The following is an 18,418-nucleotide window of genomic DNA, read 5'->3' as shown; positions in this document are numbered from 1 at the left end:
AGCCCAGTGCGCAACATCTTAAGGTCCTGTCAATCTATTCACTGCCCCGACTGGGGTCAACCTTCTGAAGAGCAGTAGGTTGGCAAGGACAAACACGACCCATTTACAAAGACTCCCCTCAGCCAGACAGACAGAAGGCATGGATAAGATATTAAAAAGGCTCGCAGGGGGCTGCTGAGTATCACATGCAGGGATTGCAATGCTCCTGGCACTGTATAAGTATCCAATAAAACAAAAGTATGGGGAGCTAATAAACAAGTAGGGTAAAGAGACGGTGTGTAGACAAATGCACTGAGAGTGGCACTTTGTGAAAAAGTCGATGTTGATGGAGGTTGCTGGGCATTCGAGGAGAGTGTTGAAACGTCTTATCAGAGTTAATAAAAGGAGAGGGTGTTGCTGGCTGACCCATCATCTCTCTTCTCATCAGTGTGGTCTCCAAGCTCACAGCAGTGGCTAGAGGAGTGGGACCTGGCTCCAAGATTGTGTTTAGATAATGGCCATCTCCAATCATAGATAATCTGGCCCCATCTTTTCTTCACAGACACAGCAGCAGACAAGGTCAGGGGGAAAAAGATTCCTGGCGAGGCGAGGAGGAGATAGGGATGGGGCGGCTCTGAGATGATTTACTGCTGAGATTCACTCAGCTGCCTCCATCACCCTCCGTTAACTTTCTCATCCTGTCGTCTCTTCCCCTCTCGCTCTTTTTGTCTTCCATCTCTCACTCTCTCGCATTCCTCCATGGGCCTTGCACTGAATCTTCACCTCTCTCACTATAGCGAGCAAGATATGTCTACTTTCCCTCATTTCTGCTTCTTTTGGATTGAAGCAAATCGCTCGGGTTTCAAGTAGAGATATAGTACGTGTCTGCTCCTGCACTGGCCACAGAGCGAGTGAGCAGAAGACCCATGCCTCAATTATGTCTCAGTATCTCTGAGTTGAAATCAGGGTTTGATAGAAATGGGCAGGAAAAAAAGTGGTGTTAAGCGCATCAAATAAATGTGGACTTTGTGGGGAGAGGTCGGCTGACTCAAGGAACAGAAATAGATTTAAAGGCTGTGAAGCTCCCCTCCCATGCTCCATTCTTTCTTGATAATCCAAGGGAAAAATAAAATAAGACATGAGTCATTGTAATAGACAGCCAGAGAATCCGTTCTGTGATCCACAATGGCAGCCGAGCGGCAGGGTTGCTCTGGTTTTACTTCTCCTGACCCTCCCATATCCCCAGAGAGAGGACATCTCTCAGGGACACCGCGAACAAAAGAGGGGCTACTGGAGTCTCCAAATGGAGTAATGGGCGCTAATGCCTGCACAGGCACGTAATCTAGACCCCTGTACAAGTTCCCATGACAGATAATTGCTGATGTCTTGGTATTGATAAATGTGACTCCATTCTAGAGGTACAAATGTCTCGGTGCAGCCCTGGGTTTGACAATCTAGTGGCCCCGCTGGGATTGGTGTACCTGACTGCTCCTCGGCCTTCCACAGATGAATCCCTTGCTACTTTCTCTCCTTTAGTCAGTCCTAGCTGGGCTGTCTATTTTCCTTTTAACCACAGGCCTTCATAGTAAATCTCATTTCATTGTCAGCCGTGACTGTGGTTTACTTCCCTGGCCTGTCTGCTGACTTCCTGTTGCCATTAACGCTCAATATCTCTGTTGGGGCCTGTCTGCTTGGTCTTATTTCATTCTGTGTTGTGTCCTATCCTGTCCTCCCATATAGAAAGTTCATCTGACAGACTAGCAGTGGCTGTGCCAGGCTAAGAGCTCTCTGAATTTCATTCACACTGCCGGTTCATCTGCCGTCTCTTTCTGCTGAAAAAGGGGTAGTAATTGATATTGGGACCCATCCATCCTCCCCTCTTAAGTCCAGAGATCCAATTTATCTTGGTGAGAATGCCGATTGGCTCTCGCCCAGGCCTTGTCGGTCAGACTTTGCCTGTTTTTAGATGGCCGTTAATTAAAGTGCCGCCATGACAAAAATAAGATCTACACGGGTGTGTGTGTGTGGCATTGGAAATGGGCCATCTGATTCACACTTGACCACATAAATTAGCAAAGTGGCTCAATCTAATCTGACCTAGGCAGTCTAAATCACCACTCTGAAATTCAAGCACAGGGCAGACACAGACCGGTTCAATTTGATCCAATTCCACCAATGTAAATCTTTAACAGGCTTAATCTGCATTAACCTTAGTGATGTTATTCACAAATGGCTTCACAATGATCTAGTCAATCACCATGTCACTCAGACTAAAGATGGAAGGAGGAGGCTGTGCAAGAGAATTAGTGCAGTGTCAAACCACATTTGCCACATTTAAATAACACGATGAATGCCTGTGTGTGCAGGTGTACTTTTTAAAGAAGAACATTCTTTTAAAACAAATGGTCTAATTGAACTTGCATAAACAGTATGCCAATAGAATTCAACTGGAATTCTCACATCACACATTGAATCACACTGAATCTGACTCGGATAACTTTAAGATGGTTCAACAATCTATACTATAAAACCCCAGTGTTATGACACGGTACTATTAATGAGGCAGACAGATATACAGGTAGATAGGTAAACTGGTGTAAATGTACTTTAGGCACATTTATAGTGAATACTGTACCTGTGCATGTGGGTTTTAGAGAAGTGAAACAATGGCTGTGTATAACAGTCTTAGTTGTGCACCTCTAGATAAAAACAGATACAGTACTGTGTATGAGAGATTCCAACAGATACTGTGTAAAAAGATTCCAAACTCCTTAAATAATGGTATGTCCCACTTTGAGAGACTTATGCTCTCTCTCTCTTCCCTTCATCCAGTGACTAATACATTTATACATTCAGTCAAATTGATACTGTCTCTCTCCAAGTTGTATCTCTGGGGTGTTTGTATAAGTTTGTGTGTTTGTGCTTATCTGTGTCTATGAATGTTTGGGGTGTTTTCCACTGCCTCTTATCTGTAAGCAGACTTTACTATTACTCTATGGAGATCAAGAGATGGAGATCCTCTACTCCCTTATCTTTTCCATTCCCTCTCTTTTATTTTTCTCTCTTTATTTCCATTTCTCTCTGTCTTGTCTTTGAACTGCTCCCAGTGACTGTGAACCTGAGACAGCCCCTCTGCTGGCACAGATGGGAAGTCAATAGAAGCAAGTGACCTATATTACGAGCTACTCTATTAACTCCCAGTGTGTCTCAAGTGAGAGCAGAATATTAAGGATTGCATTTGCACTGTTCCAGTGTGTTTGTGTGTTTGTGTGTGGTGTGTGTGTGTGTGTGTGTGTGTGTGTGTGTGTGTGTGTGTGTGTGTGTGTGTGTGTGTGTGTGTGTGTGTGTGTGTGTGTGTTTGTGTTTGTGTTTTAAGGGGGGTTTGCAACAGAGACCAGGAGAAGGTTAATTACCTCCTCGTCCTTCGCTGTCGGCTGGCTTCACCTGGATGGGCCGGTTCATCTGGAGAGAGAAGTAAAAGGGAGAGAGAGAGAGAGAGAGAGAGAGAGAGAAGGATGAGAAGGGAAATCCCAGGTTAGCATGAAAACGATAAGAGCAACGGCTACAATATGTGAAGTGGGAAGAGAACAAGTGAAATGTGGCAGTGTTCCTGGCGTTAATGTCCTGAGTTTGTCCTGCTCTGTGAGCTAAACGCAAAAATCAAACAGTGACGATGCCGTAAAAGAGATAAAGCTGTTCAGTGCTCCATGCCAACGTGTTTAATTAATCCAGGGCACTGCCTCTAGAGATGCCTGAATTCCCCTCACAGTTCAGCAGAATTAGCACTTTTCAATGACGGAGCCACACTGGGTGTCAGATGGCACTTAGAGATTAATGCCATTACATCAGCCACTCCCAGCCCCACAGGGAGAGGTCCTTTCAGGCTGGCCCTTGCTCTTCCTTTCCCCTCCTGGCTCCAGACTCCCAGTCACCAGCTATTTCCTGCTCATCCCTGACCCTTAGCAATCCCTCTTTCTCTGCCTCTATCCCTTCCTCCTCTCTCTCTCTCTCTCTCTCTCTCTCTCTCTCTCTCTCTCTCTCTCTCTCTCTCTCTCTCTCTCTCCCTGTCCCCCCTCCTCTACCCTCTCTACCCAGAAGTCCTTTTGCAACTCACGACCAATGTGCCACTGGTCTGGACAGCCAACCCCACCCTGCCCCAGCCTGCTTCTTCTGGAAGCTATTGAGAGCCACCGAACAGCGTAGCTGTGAAACAGCTTGGGAAAGGTTAACAGTAGGGAATCGATAAACAACCTTTGAAGAACCATTTTATAGTGAGGTGAAAGCAAAAACATCGCCAGGCTAACATAAAAAAACCTTTTAAAAACTGCATGCCGTGAATAAAAAATCCCCTGGCTCTTGTTCCTCCCCTGTCTACGGTTTCATTCTTTTTCTCACTCCCTGGAGTTTCCATATGAATACAGAAAAACACTCGATCTTGTGCCTTCTCTGAAACAGGAATAGTATCCCCTCTTTCCTTTGTGAAAAGGGTAGGTGTAAAGAGCCACCTTTGAAGACCCTTGCTTATTGAGGCTACCCACGCGTGTCATATTTGGCATTGTGTTTTATATTCGGCATGGTGTTTTTTCTGGCTTCAGTCAGCAGTGGGCCTATCTTTTCTAACTAGGCCATGCGGACAGGTCCAACATGTAAGTGCCAGTGAATGGCACACGGTACTGCCCCCTCAGATCAGTCAGCTAGGGCAGCACAGTGGGTGTTGGGCCCTCAGGCAACGCAGCACTTGACAGCAGTTGACCGCGGCCAAATATAGACCTAAGACTTGTATAGACAAGCGTATACATGGTGAGACCCTGGGGACGTAATGCACTTGCCTGGCAATATGCTGTGACACTGGAACAAAGCTTAGAGAGATGACGGAGGCATCACAAAGACAAGCGAATGAAGCCGCACACACATACAAAGATACTCAGACCAACACTCACACCCAAACAAATGGACCTGCACACAGACTCACACACAAATGTGTGTGAAAACAAGAAGCAAAGAGGTAAATATACATCTTCTATTGTCATTTTTCCTAAGGTGGACAACGTTGGAAGTGTTTGACTTTGCAGCTGCTACCAAGCAAAAGCGATACTGTAAGTCGTCACTAAATTCCAGTACTGTATGTGCTCAAGGGGGAAGGACTCCAGATGTTTGAACTGAAGCTCTGGGAGAATGGAGTAGATATAGTCCTCCTGTGTTTAGTGTGGTTTAAGGGCTGAAGGGGCCCTTAGCATCATTACTATCGTCTTTGTATGGCCTTGAAGTATAATTATTCTATTTCCGGCTGGATAACAGCCATTGATATTCCACTGAATATCTTTACATGTGAGTCTTAGGTCAAGTTCAGGTAGGGTGAAGCATGCAGTATGCAGTGGAGAGTATTAAGGTCAGTTGGAGCATTGTAAGCAGTTTGTTCTGTGTACATATTGTAAGTGTGTGTGCGTGAGTGTGTCCTGACAGCAGCTCAGGTTGGGGGCAGAATTTGTCTCACATAAGAGGTTTAGAGTAGCCTGAAGTCTCAAGATCCCTGTCCGGTGATCAGTCAGCTTCCAGGTCTTAAACGGCAGCGATTGGTCAAGAGGCTTCATTAGTAGCCCCTGAGCCACTTCAGCAAGAGTCATTAGACAACCCAAAAGTACACTTGGGGTTGCTAGGCAACCAAGTGGAGGTGGCCAGCAGGCAGGCAAGGCAAGCTGGCCGTTGGTCTGTGGGCTGTTAGCCAATCAATTGGCACTCCTTTCTTTCTTATTTTTTTTTCTATACTTGGTCCAAGGAGGTCATAGTGAGAGGGGAGAAAAAAAACATTCTCAACTCCCACCTTCCAGCATGTCCCACTTTCATGTCCCTTTTTAGTGACTGTGACAATGAGTTTTCAGAGCGAGTCTGCTGCAACGTCTGCTCCAGCTTCCTGCCAAATCATGGAGTTCTGCTTGATGCCAAACTATGGAGTTGTGAGTAGCGCTCACATGCATATGGCGGCAGTAAGTTATGTCTGCTTCTCTGAACTACTTTATAGTGTCCTCTACATATATTGTCTTGTGCAAACAGAAGACGTGTTTCTAGTACACGTGCTTACTGCACAGAAATCTTAAAGTTCACTTCACTTTTATTCTCTCTCTCTTCCTCTCTATCTCACTGTCAAACACACACACACACACACAGAGGCACAAAAAGTCTAGGGGCTCAATAACAGCAGGTGGCTTAGGTGACATTTTAATCCCTTATTACTGAGTGCAGGATTAGCCAACAGATCAAGGCAGAGTTAATTATATGAATTCATCAGAGGCTGGGCGAAGAGGCAGCCTGCTTTCCCCTAGGGCAAGGACCCACCCGCACCCCACCACCCAACCTTTTGCCTACACACATACATTCGCCCACACTAAGGAAAAGGACAAGGAAAAGTGACATTCTGTGTGTCTGAAGGGGCTTGCTAGTTCCTTCCTTTCTTCCTTCCGTTCTTCCTTCCTAGCATTGCAGCGGCAGAAAGCTAAGATAACACATACAGTGGAGCCTCCAGAGATGCTGTAAGACAAATGACATCTACTACCTTCCCGTCGGGCCGCGCAAAATGAACTGCATAGACATTGGAAAGGAGGACTACAGGGTTTTTCATCCTATAGACGTGTGGCTGCCGAGGCTGAAAGGAGTTCAACACCCCCCGTCTTGCTTTATCTTTGTCTCTCTCTGCCCCTTTGGCCTCCAAAACCAATATGCTTCCCACCACAGCCCCTTAATGGGTTGATCAATGCTGACAAATAGGCAGCTCATGCTGTCTTGCCTGGGAACTCACAGCCCTGTGCCTGTGTGCTGCTGCACTTAGAGAGGCCATCTCTCTTTCTCCTCATCTCTCTCTTTTTCTGTCTTTCTCTTTCTTTCCCTCACATTTTTTTTCCTCTCCATACTTTCCCCTCCTTAATGCTCTATTTCCTTTATGTCTATACATTCATTTTTTTTCTTTGCTCTAATCTCCACAGGCAAATCTATATTTTTCATTCTGTTATGATGAATAAAAGTCAGCTGAAGTCACGGAGGGGTGGAAAACCAACAGTGTGGAAGAACGTGCTTACATTTTCCAGTAAAGGACTGTGTGTACGTTTCTGAGCGTTTGTCCGTCTGTGTTTGTGTGTGCATGCATTTCATTCCATCTATCTTTGGCTTGTCGGTCTGATTGATAACATTGCAGTGGAGAGACAAGGACACCGCTGGCCTTTGACCATGCTTTGTGAATACCACTGCTCACAAAGCAAGCACTGATACTTTTCATCCAGTTAAGTCACTTTGGCTGTAACTCTTACACTTTTTTTCTTTTTAGATGCCTAGCATTATCCTGTGTGAAGATGGACTTTTTAGTGATACAGAGATGAATCGGACAGAATAAATTACACTTGTGGGAAGATCCTGATTTTTAAATTTGAATGCATTCATTTTTCTAACTCCATGTCAATTGTTAACTTCTTTCTCATTTAAAGAAGGCTGGAACAGTTAGTATTTCTCAATTTTAGGGACATGCTAATCATATATGATTACTTAGTAATATGTATGCCATAACAATTTGTGAATCAGACCGATCCAACTACCGGAGACACACAGATCATTTTGGTGTCTTCTGAGCAGATATTTGGTAAAGTGAGCACTGGGCTAGACCCACAAAAAGTGCTGCTTGTCCAATAAATATCATGTCACTCAGAAAAAGAGAGCAAGCTAAATGCATTCAATATAAAATAAAAAATCTATTTAATTGTCTAAAAAGGCTGCAATTAAAATTAGCTTTGCCTTATTTTAAGTAGACATTTATAACAATCCGCAAGTGTTGTGACTCACACACATGATGCTCAAAGAAGGCATATCCAGGCACACCTGCTATTTTTGTTCCTCAGTGAGCATCCACACTCGACAGGCTTGTCATGTGAAGTGGGATATTACAATGAATCATTACGTTCTTAGCCAGTCACATTACTCATCTCATAACTTTGAAACAGATGTGTCAATCACAGTGGCACATGTGTCACCAAAGGGAAGAGTCAAGATCAGTTTGTCGAAATTAAACAATATTCTTGTCCATAAGATGCACAATGGCAAAGGCACACATACAGTTTGTCTCCACAAGTTGGGTGCCAAAGGCTGTTGAACTTAATTAATGTTAGTGGGGAAACTATATGCCTGCTAGCCAATTTTTCCATCTTTATTAATGCATAGTTTTACTGTGAAAGAGACACTGATTCATCTTATAACCATATATAACCATAAATAGTCGCATTGTCATTCTGGTTGCCTTTAGTTTGTTCTACTAAGGAAATTAATAAAGTTAGATTAATTTAGTTTTGGCTGCATATACATGCAACAACGAAGCCACTACTGCCAAAACTGTGATTAAGCATTATTCTTTTTGAGCCCTGCTAAAACCTCACAATTCCCCAAATAATCCTGTTTACATGACTTCCCCTAGAGAATCGTTTAATTATTGTTTCTACTTCCAATACAACTAACTTGTTTCCTGACTCGCCACTGTCAAATTTTACTGAAACAGGTACACCAATGTTTGTGCTCTACCATCTATTGTTGTTCACCACAGCTACAGATAAAGCTCTAATGCAACATAAAATGCAGTGAAACATAGAATACAGTACTATGTTTGCAAGACCTGTTGAAATGGAGGCACTGCTACATGCTGCTATTTCCAGATACTGTTTAGTTTTCAAGTCATCAGGTACCATTCTCTTGATAAGCCATCCATTGTTTGATGACTCTCATTATCATTCTGTGATTTCACCATCATTGAATTAATTGGAGCTGTTGATGCCATTTACAACCTTTTAAGCTCAATTAAAGATGTTTAATGCAGACTGACTTTTCTTGAAGAGGCAACAAAGAGCCAGTGGCCGTGGCTGAGACAGAGAAGCCTCATTCCAAAAGTAGTTATAAGGATGATCAGACCCTGACCTTTGACCAATATAAAGCCACTATAAGTGCCCTGACCTCTGTGATTATTATCAGTGCATTGGAGGTTTAAGTAATTAAGAGTATTCTGTTTTATTGAATGGAATTGGCATTTTTGTCAATACTCATTTTAAAGTGTCTTGATACGCTTGTAATTAGTTTAACTGTCCATGATTGGATCCTTGAATACATTAAGGATCTATTCAGGTAATATAGCAAAAAAAATAAAAATAATTCCAGCATTTTGAAATGATCTCTCTGTAGACCTGTCTCACTGGCAAGCAAGCTCCCAAATCCTGGTCAGGTGAGGTTAGGCCTGCAGTGTGTGAGGAGGAGATGGGCTAGAGGGATCACACAATGCCTGTCTCCCTCGAAAACATATAAAGGAAGGCTGTGTCTGTCTCACTTGGAGGAAGAGTGAGAAGGGCCGCTGACAGCTCAGCAGAGGGTGGCTGGCTGTAAAATGTGGCCTATTTTTAGTTTTAAGCCTGCGCTCCTTTTTAAAGACTAGGTACTGGGCATAGGTTTTGGGAAGGGGAAGGGGGGCAGCAACAGCAAAAGAATGTTGCTCGTAACCAGCTAACAGTTTTCCCTGGTGTGATGCTGCAGCGTCATAGGGAAACATCTGTGTGTGTGTGTGTGTGTGTGTGTGTGTGTGTGTGTGTGTGTGTGTGTGTGTTTTGTCTTTGTAATCTCGGTCCCGTTCTCCATAATTATCTGGCAATTGATTCCCCCTGGAGAAGGATTTTGGCTTTCAATTTATCTCTATGAATCCGGTATTGGCTCTTTGGTCCTCTGAGAGGCCATCTGAACCAATATATACCGCCCCTGCATGCTTGGCCCAGTCCAACCCAGTCTAGTCTTGAGGATTGTAGCCTGCCCTGCATTCATAATAGCCCTATTCTCCCTTTCTATTTTTATTATTACTCTACCGGTGCCCAGCAGGTCTTCTCTCGAGGTGGGACAGAGGCAGACTGAGACAGAAAGTGGATGAGAAATCGAGCCATCATGTTATCCTCTGCTCCATAAAGCCTCTGTTCTCCTCTGACTATAGATGGATTGCTGTGTAGATCACTGCAACCAATGGCCAGTGCACTATATTACATTTATTGCCCTTTTTTTTCCTTACTCCCTTCCTGTTCTTCCCGTGGATATGAGAGGGGGTGGAAAGAAGGGCAGGGGGGAGTCGGTGTAGAGGTGCAACAGGGGGAAGAGGGGGGTGACGATTCGACACAGTGAGACAAGACTAACAAATTAGTCAAAGTGACAGGGAGTTTTATGAGGTCTGCTCTTGTGAGGCGACTGCTGCTCTTTCTTCTCTCTCCCTGTCTCTCTCTCTTTCTCTGGGCCACAGGGACACACAGACTGTGTGTGTGTGTGTGTGTGAGATCTTTGCAAAAACAAAACAATTAAAGTGTATAATAGAATAAACACCGCGGATGACATTATCACCGCATTTTTTTAATTTATTTTATTTTAATTTTTTTTGCCTGTGAAAGTTACAGGAGTGCATATGCACTCTCGCTCTAACTTTCGCTACTCTCGTAACGGGGGTTGCGGTTAACCGTCATATCGCAACGATACGTTCCTTCTTCACCGCGGTAAGAAATAAATCCATGCCGTCACAGCCTTACTGCCACTGCATACATCCAAACACAGAAGTTTAAATGCCCAGACTCAAGCCCTGCACAAAAACAAAAAGCCAGAGCATGACTTGCAACAATAACCCGGTGCCTCCCCAGGAGCATCTATCACTCTGCAAGGCCACAGTACAAATGTTTCTGAGCCAGGCCGGGAAAACAGCTAAAGTGGCTCACTGTATAAAGAGTAGTGGGAGAATAATAATAAGTGGAGGTTAATGACACACCATGCATCTGTCAGATTTATGAGTGCATAGCCTGCTCTGCTCTTCTCATACACCTGCCAGGCTGCGGCTGTGCTCCAGCCCGTACACACCACAATGCTGATGAAAGGAGTCAGCGGTGAGCAATCGTAGAGCGCAGAGCGAAGGGGAGAATGGACCTGGAGTCGTTCTGCTGTGGGCACTGACAACATCCAACAATTGAGCACTAAAGTCCCAGTCACACACGCGCCAAAATGGTCTGCAAAAATGCATAGAATCACAGAGAGCTATTTAACAAACAGGTAGCCAGGGTGGTGGGCACAGTATGGGGCTCAGACATAAGAGCATGTGATCCATATACAAAGTATTTGAATATATAGATATACAAAGATATATGTTTTTATTTAAATATAATTATGCTTAAAAAACATATGGCAGCATTGTGCAGTGTTACCTAAACTGTTAATTATGTTCCTAGAAGATGCCACAGTGCTTCATTTTCAATAGAGCACTTTTTTCCATCAGATGATATATTCTGCTTCCAGGTTAGCTTCTGTTCTACTGTAAAATCTAGCATTGCACTAGGGAGGAGAAAAACATTGTAATGTAATGTATGAATGTAAATACAGTTGTATTGTTTACAATGGAAATGTGATAATTAGAGTTGGTATAATGCAGCCAGAGGCTGATGACTGGTCCTTAAACAGCATATTGTTCATATAGAGTTTATCTCTGGTCAGGTTTACACATGTGTGGCTGATTGTGTTGTATACATATTGAGAATAGACTTCTTTGTCTGTCCATGGTGGGTTAAGTTTCACATTTGGAGACTATACATTGTGGTCACTGGTCAAGGGTTGGATGAGTTTGTCCATGTGCTTACTTTATTCGTAAGTAAAGTAATGTTTACAATTGTTAACTCAATGTTTTAAATTGAGATTTGTCTTATATTTTCACTAATACATGTTGGACTCAACAGAGCATACACACTCCAAACCAGCATTGGGTTTTACCATCACAATCATATTCACATACAGTTTTTACACTCAAATAAAAACATCTGTAACCACAGACAACCTGTGCCTCAGATGAGATCGACGCTGTATGATCTTAGAATTCCCAGCAGGAAGTGACTTACAGTAAATGTGCACGCATTACACGTGTCAGACACACATTGCGTAGGTAGTGTTGGGTTAATAATGTAGACATGCTCATGCGTTTACCTGAGAGAGGATGGCACCACATTGACATGTTTCTCTTTTGTAGCAGCAGCATGTGAACATTGCCTGAAAATAGCAGAACCAGGTGGCATACCATGTAAAGCAAGTCAAACAGGTGCCATAGTTAGAGGTTATTAAAATAAAATTAAAAAAGCAACCTCAAAAGCAGAAACATATCTCCAATGCACATATCTCCATCTGTGCCGCTTTTTTTCACAGACCAAGGTACTTTTGGTCAAGTTAGTGGTAACAGTCGGATGCAACACACACATTCTCAAAGATAATAGAGTTTTCTTTGTTTTGGGCTGTGTTGCGTTCTGTCTGAAATGCATTTTCACTTGAATATGATTAGGTGTTTTTGGAGAATTTTTTGCCATCACCACTGGTTATGTCTTAGTTTTAGATATCTCCAGGGAGCCAAAAAATCATCTTAACATCTTAACAGATGAACATTTCACGCGTCAGGCTATTGATTCTATGAGGTTTAAGATAAAATCCCATTATATCCTCTCACACACACAGGCTGCTGACAATATGAGGTACGTATTACATACATCATGCACATGACAACACACACAAAAGAACAATAGATTCAAAACACACACTCAGTGGCTGCTGATAGTAAGGCACGAGAATGAAGACCCTCATGAAAACACTATCATAGTTAAATTGTCTCATAAATACACACAGGACGCAGAACAAACACAGAAATAAAATAATAATAATAATAATAATGGAATAGAAGATGTATTGTTGCAATGAGCATTAGAAGACTAATTACACAAACAAATGCAGTCATGTGGATAACAAAGCACATAGAGACATACACACTAATGCATACTTGCTCAGTTGCTAACACATGCATACATTTATACACATTCACACATGCTGGCAAACATGTGCAGAGATGCCTTTAGACACTCTAGCACACACACAGAAGCACACAGCCCTGCAAGTGTGTTCCAAGACGCCGTTAGCACAGAAGGCTGTTTGTGAAAATGATCACATCAATCGAAGTGATAGATAAAAGACTGGGAGCAATTGATAAAGTGCCACAATTATTTGGAAGATGAATGGCTGAATTTGCTTTTGAAATTGGACTGGATCTCAGTGCAATGGAACAGAACTCATCATCATCAATGAGCCTGCCATTAGATTGCTTTCTGTCACAGCCCAATATCAGCCCGGACAATTGGATCCATCTGCCAAATGGGATCAAATAGACCTACTCACACAACATCAGAGGTGATGTATAGTGACCATGTGTAAAACATATTACATTGCAAATACACAATACATCATTGTGTATGTTGTTGTGTGTGCTTTGGTAAACTGTTTGCCATCACCGTGGATGGGTACGCTCAATAGAAATGATTTGAGATACGTTAAAGGAACACAAGTACAACATAGAGGGAAATGATAGCACAAGCTATGCAAGTCGGAAAAAAAAAAAAACATGATTATTAAATGCCAGAAATGAACCCATCAATTCATATACTGTGTGTTAGATGATTGTAAAGAAAATGTATAGTGTTAATAGCTTGAGATAGATGTGAAGTTAAAGGTGGGTTAAAGCAGTAGAGAGAGAATAATGATTTTTCTCACATCTTCCAATAACACCAGGATATTTTTCTTTTATTATTATTATGTAAAAGAATATTTGCAAAGTTGCAACTCATAAAACTTGCACTATCGTATCACATAATTTATTTAAGCCTATAAATCCTTTGGCTTTTGCAGTTATATGCCTCATAATGATGCATTGGTTAACACGGTCTGAATATTTGAGCTGCATAAAAATGGTAATAGATTAAACCAGGGGAGTGTATGGACCTGCAGTGTGTGTGTGTGTGTGTGTGTGTGTGTGTGTGTGTGTGTGTGTGTGTGTGTGTGTGTGTGTGTGTGTGTGTGTGTGTGTGTGTGTGTGTGTGTGAGCGGAGCTATCAGTAAAGAAGTATTACTGCAGCTTACACAGGCCTTAGCAAACAGAAGGGAGCATCAGAATGCACTGTATCTTTGCCTACATACACATGCACAAATCAACAGAAGAGGGACAAACACAGCAGGGGTGTGGAGGGAAACACTAAGTAATGTATTGCGCTGGGAGGGAGGTGACAAGGGTCTGACGATTCAGAGGAAGCGTGTAAATGGGCCACTATTAAAAGAGAGGAAGGCTGAGAAAACATATTTTCACCTAAAATTAGTTATTTACCTTTTCTGCCTTTAGTGTCTGGGGGTATCTATGGCATCTACTAAATTCCCATGCACTATAAATCACACAGACACATCTGCTTCTAATTATAAATGTTATTACAAGTCAGGATGACATTGTAGTTTTGTTTTCATTTTCTGTATGTTGTTCAATGTTTCTTTTGCGCTCGGACAGACTTGCATTATCTCCTGAATCTTCAGTATTTTTTATTCATATACTGTATATACTTTATTGTTGCTCTATAATGACCTAATTACAAAAAGACATTCTATTGTAGTATTTCGTATTTTATTATATATATATATATATATATATATATATAGTGAGTACTGTCGTGGGGTAGCTAAGGTAAATTATGACTATCTCTGTCTAAAGCAGTGACAGGCAAAACTTAACAGGAATGTAATTAAACTTTTTCCTACGCCTACACTGTACCTATTTCTACCCGTGTTTGCAATAAAATGAGCTTCTTTCTGCTCGTCTGTCAGAGAGTATGTGTACACTGCATCCTGATGTACCCTTCACCATCACGTCTTTTTTTAACTCTCATTGTCTCTGTCAAACTCAAGCACAGAAAAATGCATGCATGCACGCACACACACACACACACACACACACACACACACACACACACACACACAGACATGTATGCATGTGCAAATGCACTCAGAGCCCCACATACACACATTGTTCCTGTATGGTCAGTGTCTGGGGGAGCTCTGCAGGGACCTGTGCTGTCAGAAAGCAGACCAAAGATTGTCCCTGGTCCCTGCTCCACCTGCTGTGACAGCTAATTAGGCCTGGCCACAAAGGCTGGCCTGTCTGGGTGCTGGAGTGGGTGTCGTGGCATGGCATGGCATGGCATGGGATGGCATGGGGATAACTTGGCCAGCTGATGAGGTGCCCTGCCATGTTGTCCGGGGACACGCTTAACCCGGTAACACCCACGGCCACAGTGGTGTGTTCGCGTCTTCGTTAGGCTCCCCTTCAGTCATTAATTACACTCACACACTTCTATTAGTCCTCCATTTAGGCTAATCAACGAGCAGGGCCCTCCGCTGACATCATTAGCTCTCATAACAAGCAGCAGCATTTGGGGAGGGGCCCTTCAGAGCCGGTTGTGAACATTAACCCTTCCTTGGCGGTAATGAACCACCCTTATCTGGTGATGCACCTCCAGGCCTTTTGTCCTGCTCCTGTTGTCCGACACCCCCCAGCATGTTCTTCTTGCAGCGCTGTCATTAGGAGACAGCAGCAGCTAGTGCCAAAGCTGTGGTCGCTCCAGGCAGACAAGGAAGCTTAAATAGCATGGCAGGAAGTTAAAACTGCGAGGGGGGGGGGCAGTGTATTTTTGTGAGGGTTGGGGATCAAAGGCGCTGAGGAAATGGGATGAGACAGGGCAGTCTGAGCCCTTTGGGTGTGTGTGTTTCTTTGAGTGTGTGTGACTCATATTAGATATGAGGAAAGGAAAGAAACACAGGTTGGAGATGGTGACAGGGAGCTCAGCCGCTTGCCTGGACCAGCAGGGAGCATGGGAAGGGAGACCGGCCCCCTGAGCGACTGCAGAACCTCCTGGGGTTTGAGCTGCTGTTTGGACGCAACATCATAAACACACACACACACACATACATAAATACACAGACTGAGTTCAAATGTGCCAGTTGTCCTCAAGGAGTAAACATGCCTAACTTAAAAGTGTTTGTTATCACTTTTTTAATGCCATACTCGTACTTCTCTCTCTCACACACACACACACACACACACACACACACACATGCACGTAAACGCACGCACACCTAGTCCTAACTTTCATGCTGCTGCACAAATGCACACACATATGACCCTTCCATCTAGGGCTGGGACGATTCGTCGACGTACTCGACGTCATCGACGTCATCGATTACGTAAATGCATCTACACAAATAATTTTGAAACCGGTTAATCGTTAGTTTAACGTCACACGTCACGTTTTTTAAATCCCCTACAGCGCGAAACAAGTCCGGCAAATGCGGCGCAGAGGAGCTTGTAAGTAATCGGAGGACAAATGGCTCCTTAGTTTCGAAATAGTTTGGGTACAAGCCAGGTGATCGCGTTTAAAATAAAGTCGTTTGTCTAGCGTTAGAAGCTCATTAGAAACATTGCCGCGGCTCATTTGAGAAAATGACAGCTCCGAAGAGAGGCCGCTTTAGTTTGAGTGTAGTGCTAACAATAATAAAGAAAGATGATGATCATCATCACCTTATCTGTTACCACTGAAATGCAGATGTAGGGCCTAATGTGTTTCCAAATATAAGCCCATCTTATGCGGAATATTTCCTAATAGACTGCAACAGGATACAACCAATGGATAAAACAGGCACCTTCAGAATGCGTAAAACAGGCGATTAGGCCTAACAAAATTAATTGTTTGGTTTCCGACCGACCCTGTCAATTAATGTGCGACCCAAATGTATTTTATGAGCTTGGGGAAAAAATTATACTAATTAAATAAATACACAAATAAAAAGTTTAAGGCGAACTATAATTACATTTTTGTACAGCACTCTTGCGATGCAAGATGCCCGTTTTCATCCACCCGATGTCGCCGCAGCGGCACTTAACTTTGCCGTGTCCAGTTTTACGGCAGCAGCAGCGTGAGGACGGCGCCTTCAACCAGCCCTCACCGGCCACGGCGGCCAGCTACAGCGCTACTGCGCCGCCACGGAGCTTCAACACGTTAAACAGGGCAGATGAAACCACTCATGAACTATATATTGTGTTTAATGTCGTTCAAGAGGATGGCAACGTAGCAAGCAAACACGATCAAATGAAAGGTAAACACCCTTTAGAGTGCTCTAACGTTACAGCAAGTCCCTGGGGCTCATTGGAGGTGGCTAACAGCAGTGAAGCTAATGACAACTTCACAACACAATTCATTTGGATACAAGCACACACACACACACACACACACACACACACACACACACACACACACACACACACACACACACACCCACACCAGAGCCGAGGTGTCTGCGTTACTTCACGCAGCACATGTAACTGGCTGGAAAGTTTGTAGTCTGTTTCTTAGTTTGCGACAAATCTTGATTTTTGGACAAACTCTTGTAAACGTAGCTGCTGTCTAAACGAACCATCCTCTCCGCTGGAGCGGTAAACCTGTGGCTGTATTATAAAACCAAAACAAATACATGTGGCTACTTAATATGAACGTGAATTACATGTTTTCAATTTATCAAGCGACAACTGTACATGTAGTAACAGGTAGGCTATGTTATGAAAATATTGAGTATCCATCGCTACTGTAAAGTCAAAAAAAAAATCCTACTTATCCCTTGCTGCCACTGGGAAAAAAATAAAAATAAAAAATAAAATAAATTCCCTATCAACCCATGACCTCAACAGACAACAAACCGGAACCAAACAATTTTTTTTTTATGCCTTATGAAAAATTTTGCGTGAGGGATTATTTCACTTCACAGAAAAACAAATATTATAATGAGATGGCTAACTGTAGTAGCGTTTATTCCAATATCTATAATTGCCTAATTTAGAGATCACTTTTTTTTTTTTTAACCGACTAACAATAATTTTGACCGGTTAACGTTGAAACGGTCAACCACCGGTCAAACGGTCATCGGTTAACATCCCTAGTCCACGCGTCACTAAATAAAATAAATAAATAAAACTTGCGTGCAAATTAATTAATGTAATGCGCAACTAATGTAATGTGGAACTACTGTTAGATACGCGGGTTCTAGGGACACCTAAACTGTAGCCCCGCCTTAGCTCTGAAGCTAGCTGAGCTCCTACGCCTACATGCAGATTTTTGTCAGGTCGATGGTGCAGTGAGTGAGTCAGAGATAGCAGCACGAAGAGAGGAGTATGGCGAGTGGTGGCGACCCACAAATACAGGCTACTCTTTTTGCACTTGCTCTGTTTACTTTAAGTGTTTATTTTTGTATTCCTCCTGAAAGTGACTTTATTTTGTTCTTGGATTGATAGCCTATATCTGGCTTCAGTTTGCAATACAAATTCATTTTACTTGAACAGTGCAGTGTTAAACATTTTTAATAAATAGAGATTTGAACCTTATTGAAATTTGTGTTGTGTAAATTGTTAATAATTGAGCAATGGGAAAATAATTGCTAATTGAAAAATGAATCGTTAGATTAGTCGACTAATCGAAAAAATAATTGCTAGATTAATCGTTGTTTGGGACAGCCC

At 42.8% G+C, this 18,418-nt stretch overlaps 1 protein-coding gene across 1 annotated transcript in view; it reads right to left on the bottom strand.

The window, feature by feature from the left end:
• celf6 (CUGBP Elav-like family member 6) overlaps positions 1-18,418 on the bottom strand; it is a 140,394-nt gene that overhangs the window by 43,306 nt on the left and 78,670 nt on the right. The window contains exon 3 of the mRNA XM_028600501.1: positions 3,393-3,441. Coding sequence (XP_028456302.1) covers positions 3,393-3,441 — 49 coding nt within the window. The remainder of the gene's footprint in view (positions 1-3,392; positions 3,442-18,418) is intronic.

The sequence above is a fragment of the Perca flavescens genome, chromosome 1 (genome assembly GCF_004354835.1).
Source record: "Perca flavescens isolate YP-PL-M2 chromosome 1, PFLA_1.0, whole genome shotgun sequence".
Lineage (NCBI taxonomy): Eukaryota > Metazoa > Chordata > Actinopteri > Perciformes > Percidae > Perca > Perca flavescens.
The sequence above is the reverse complement of the archived record's forward strand: the minus strand, read 5'-3'. Positions and strand labels throughout refer to the sequence as shown.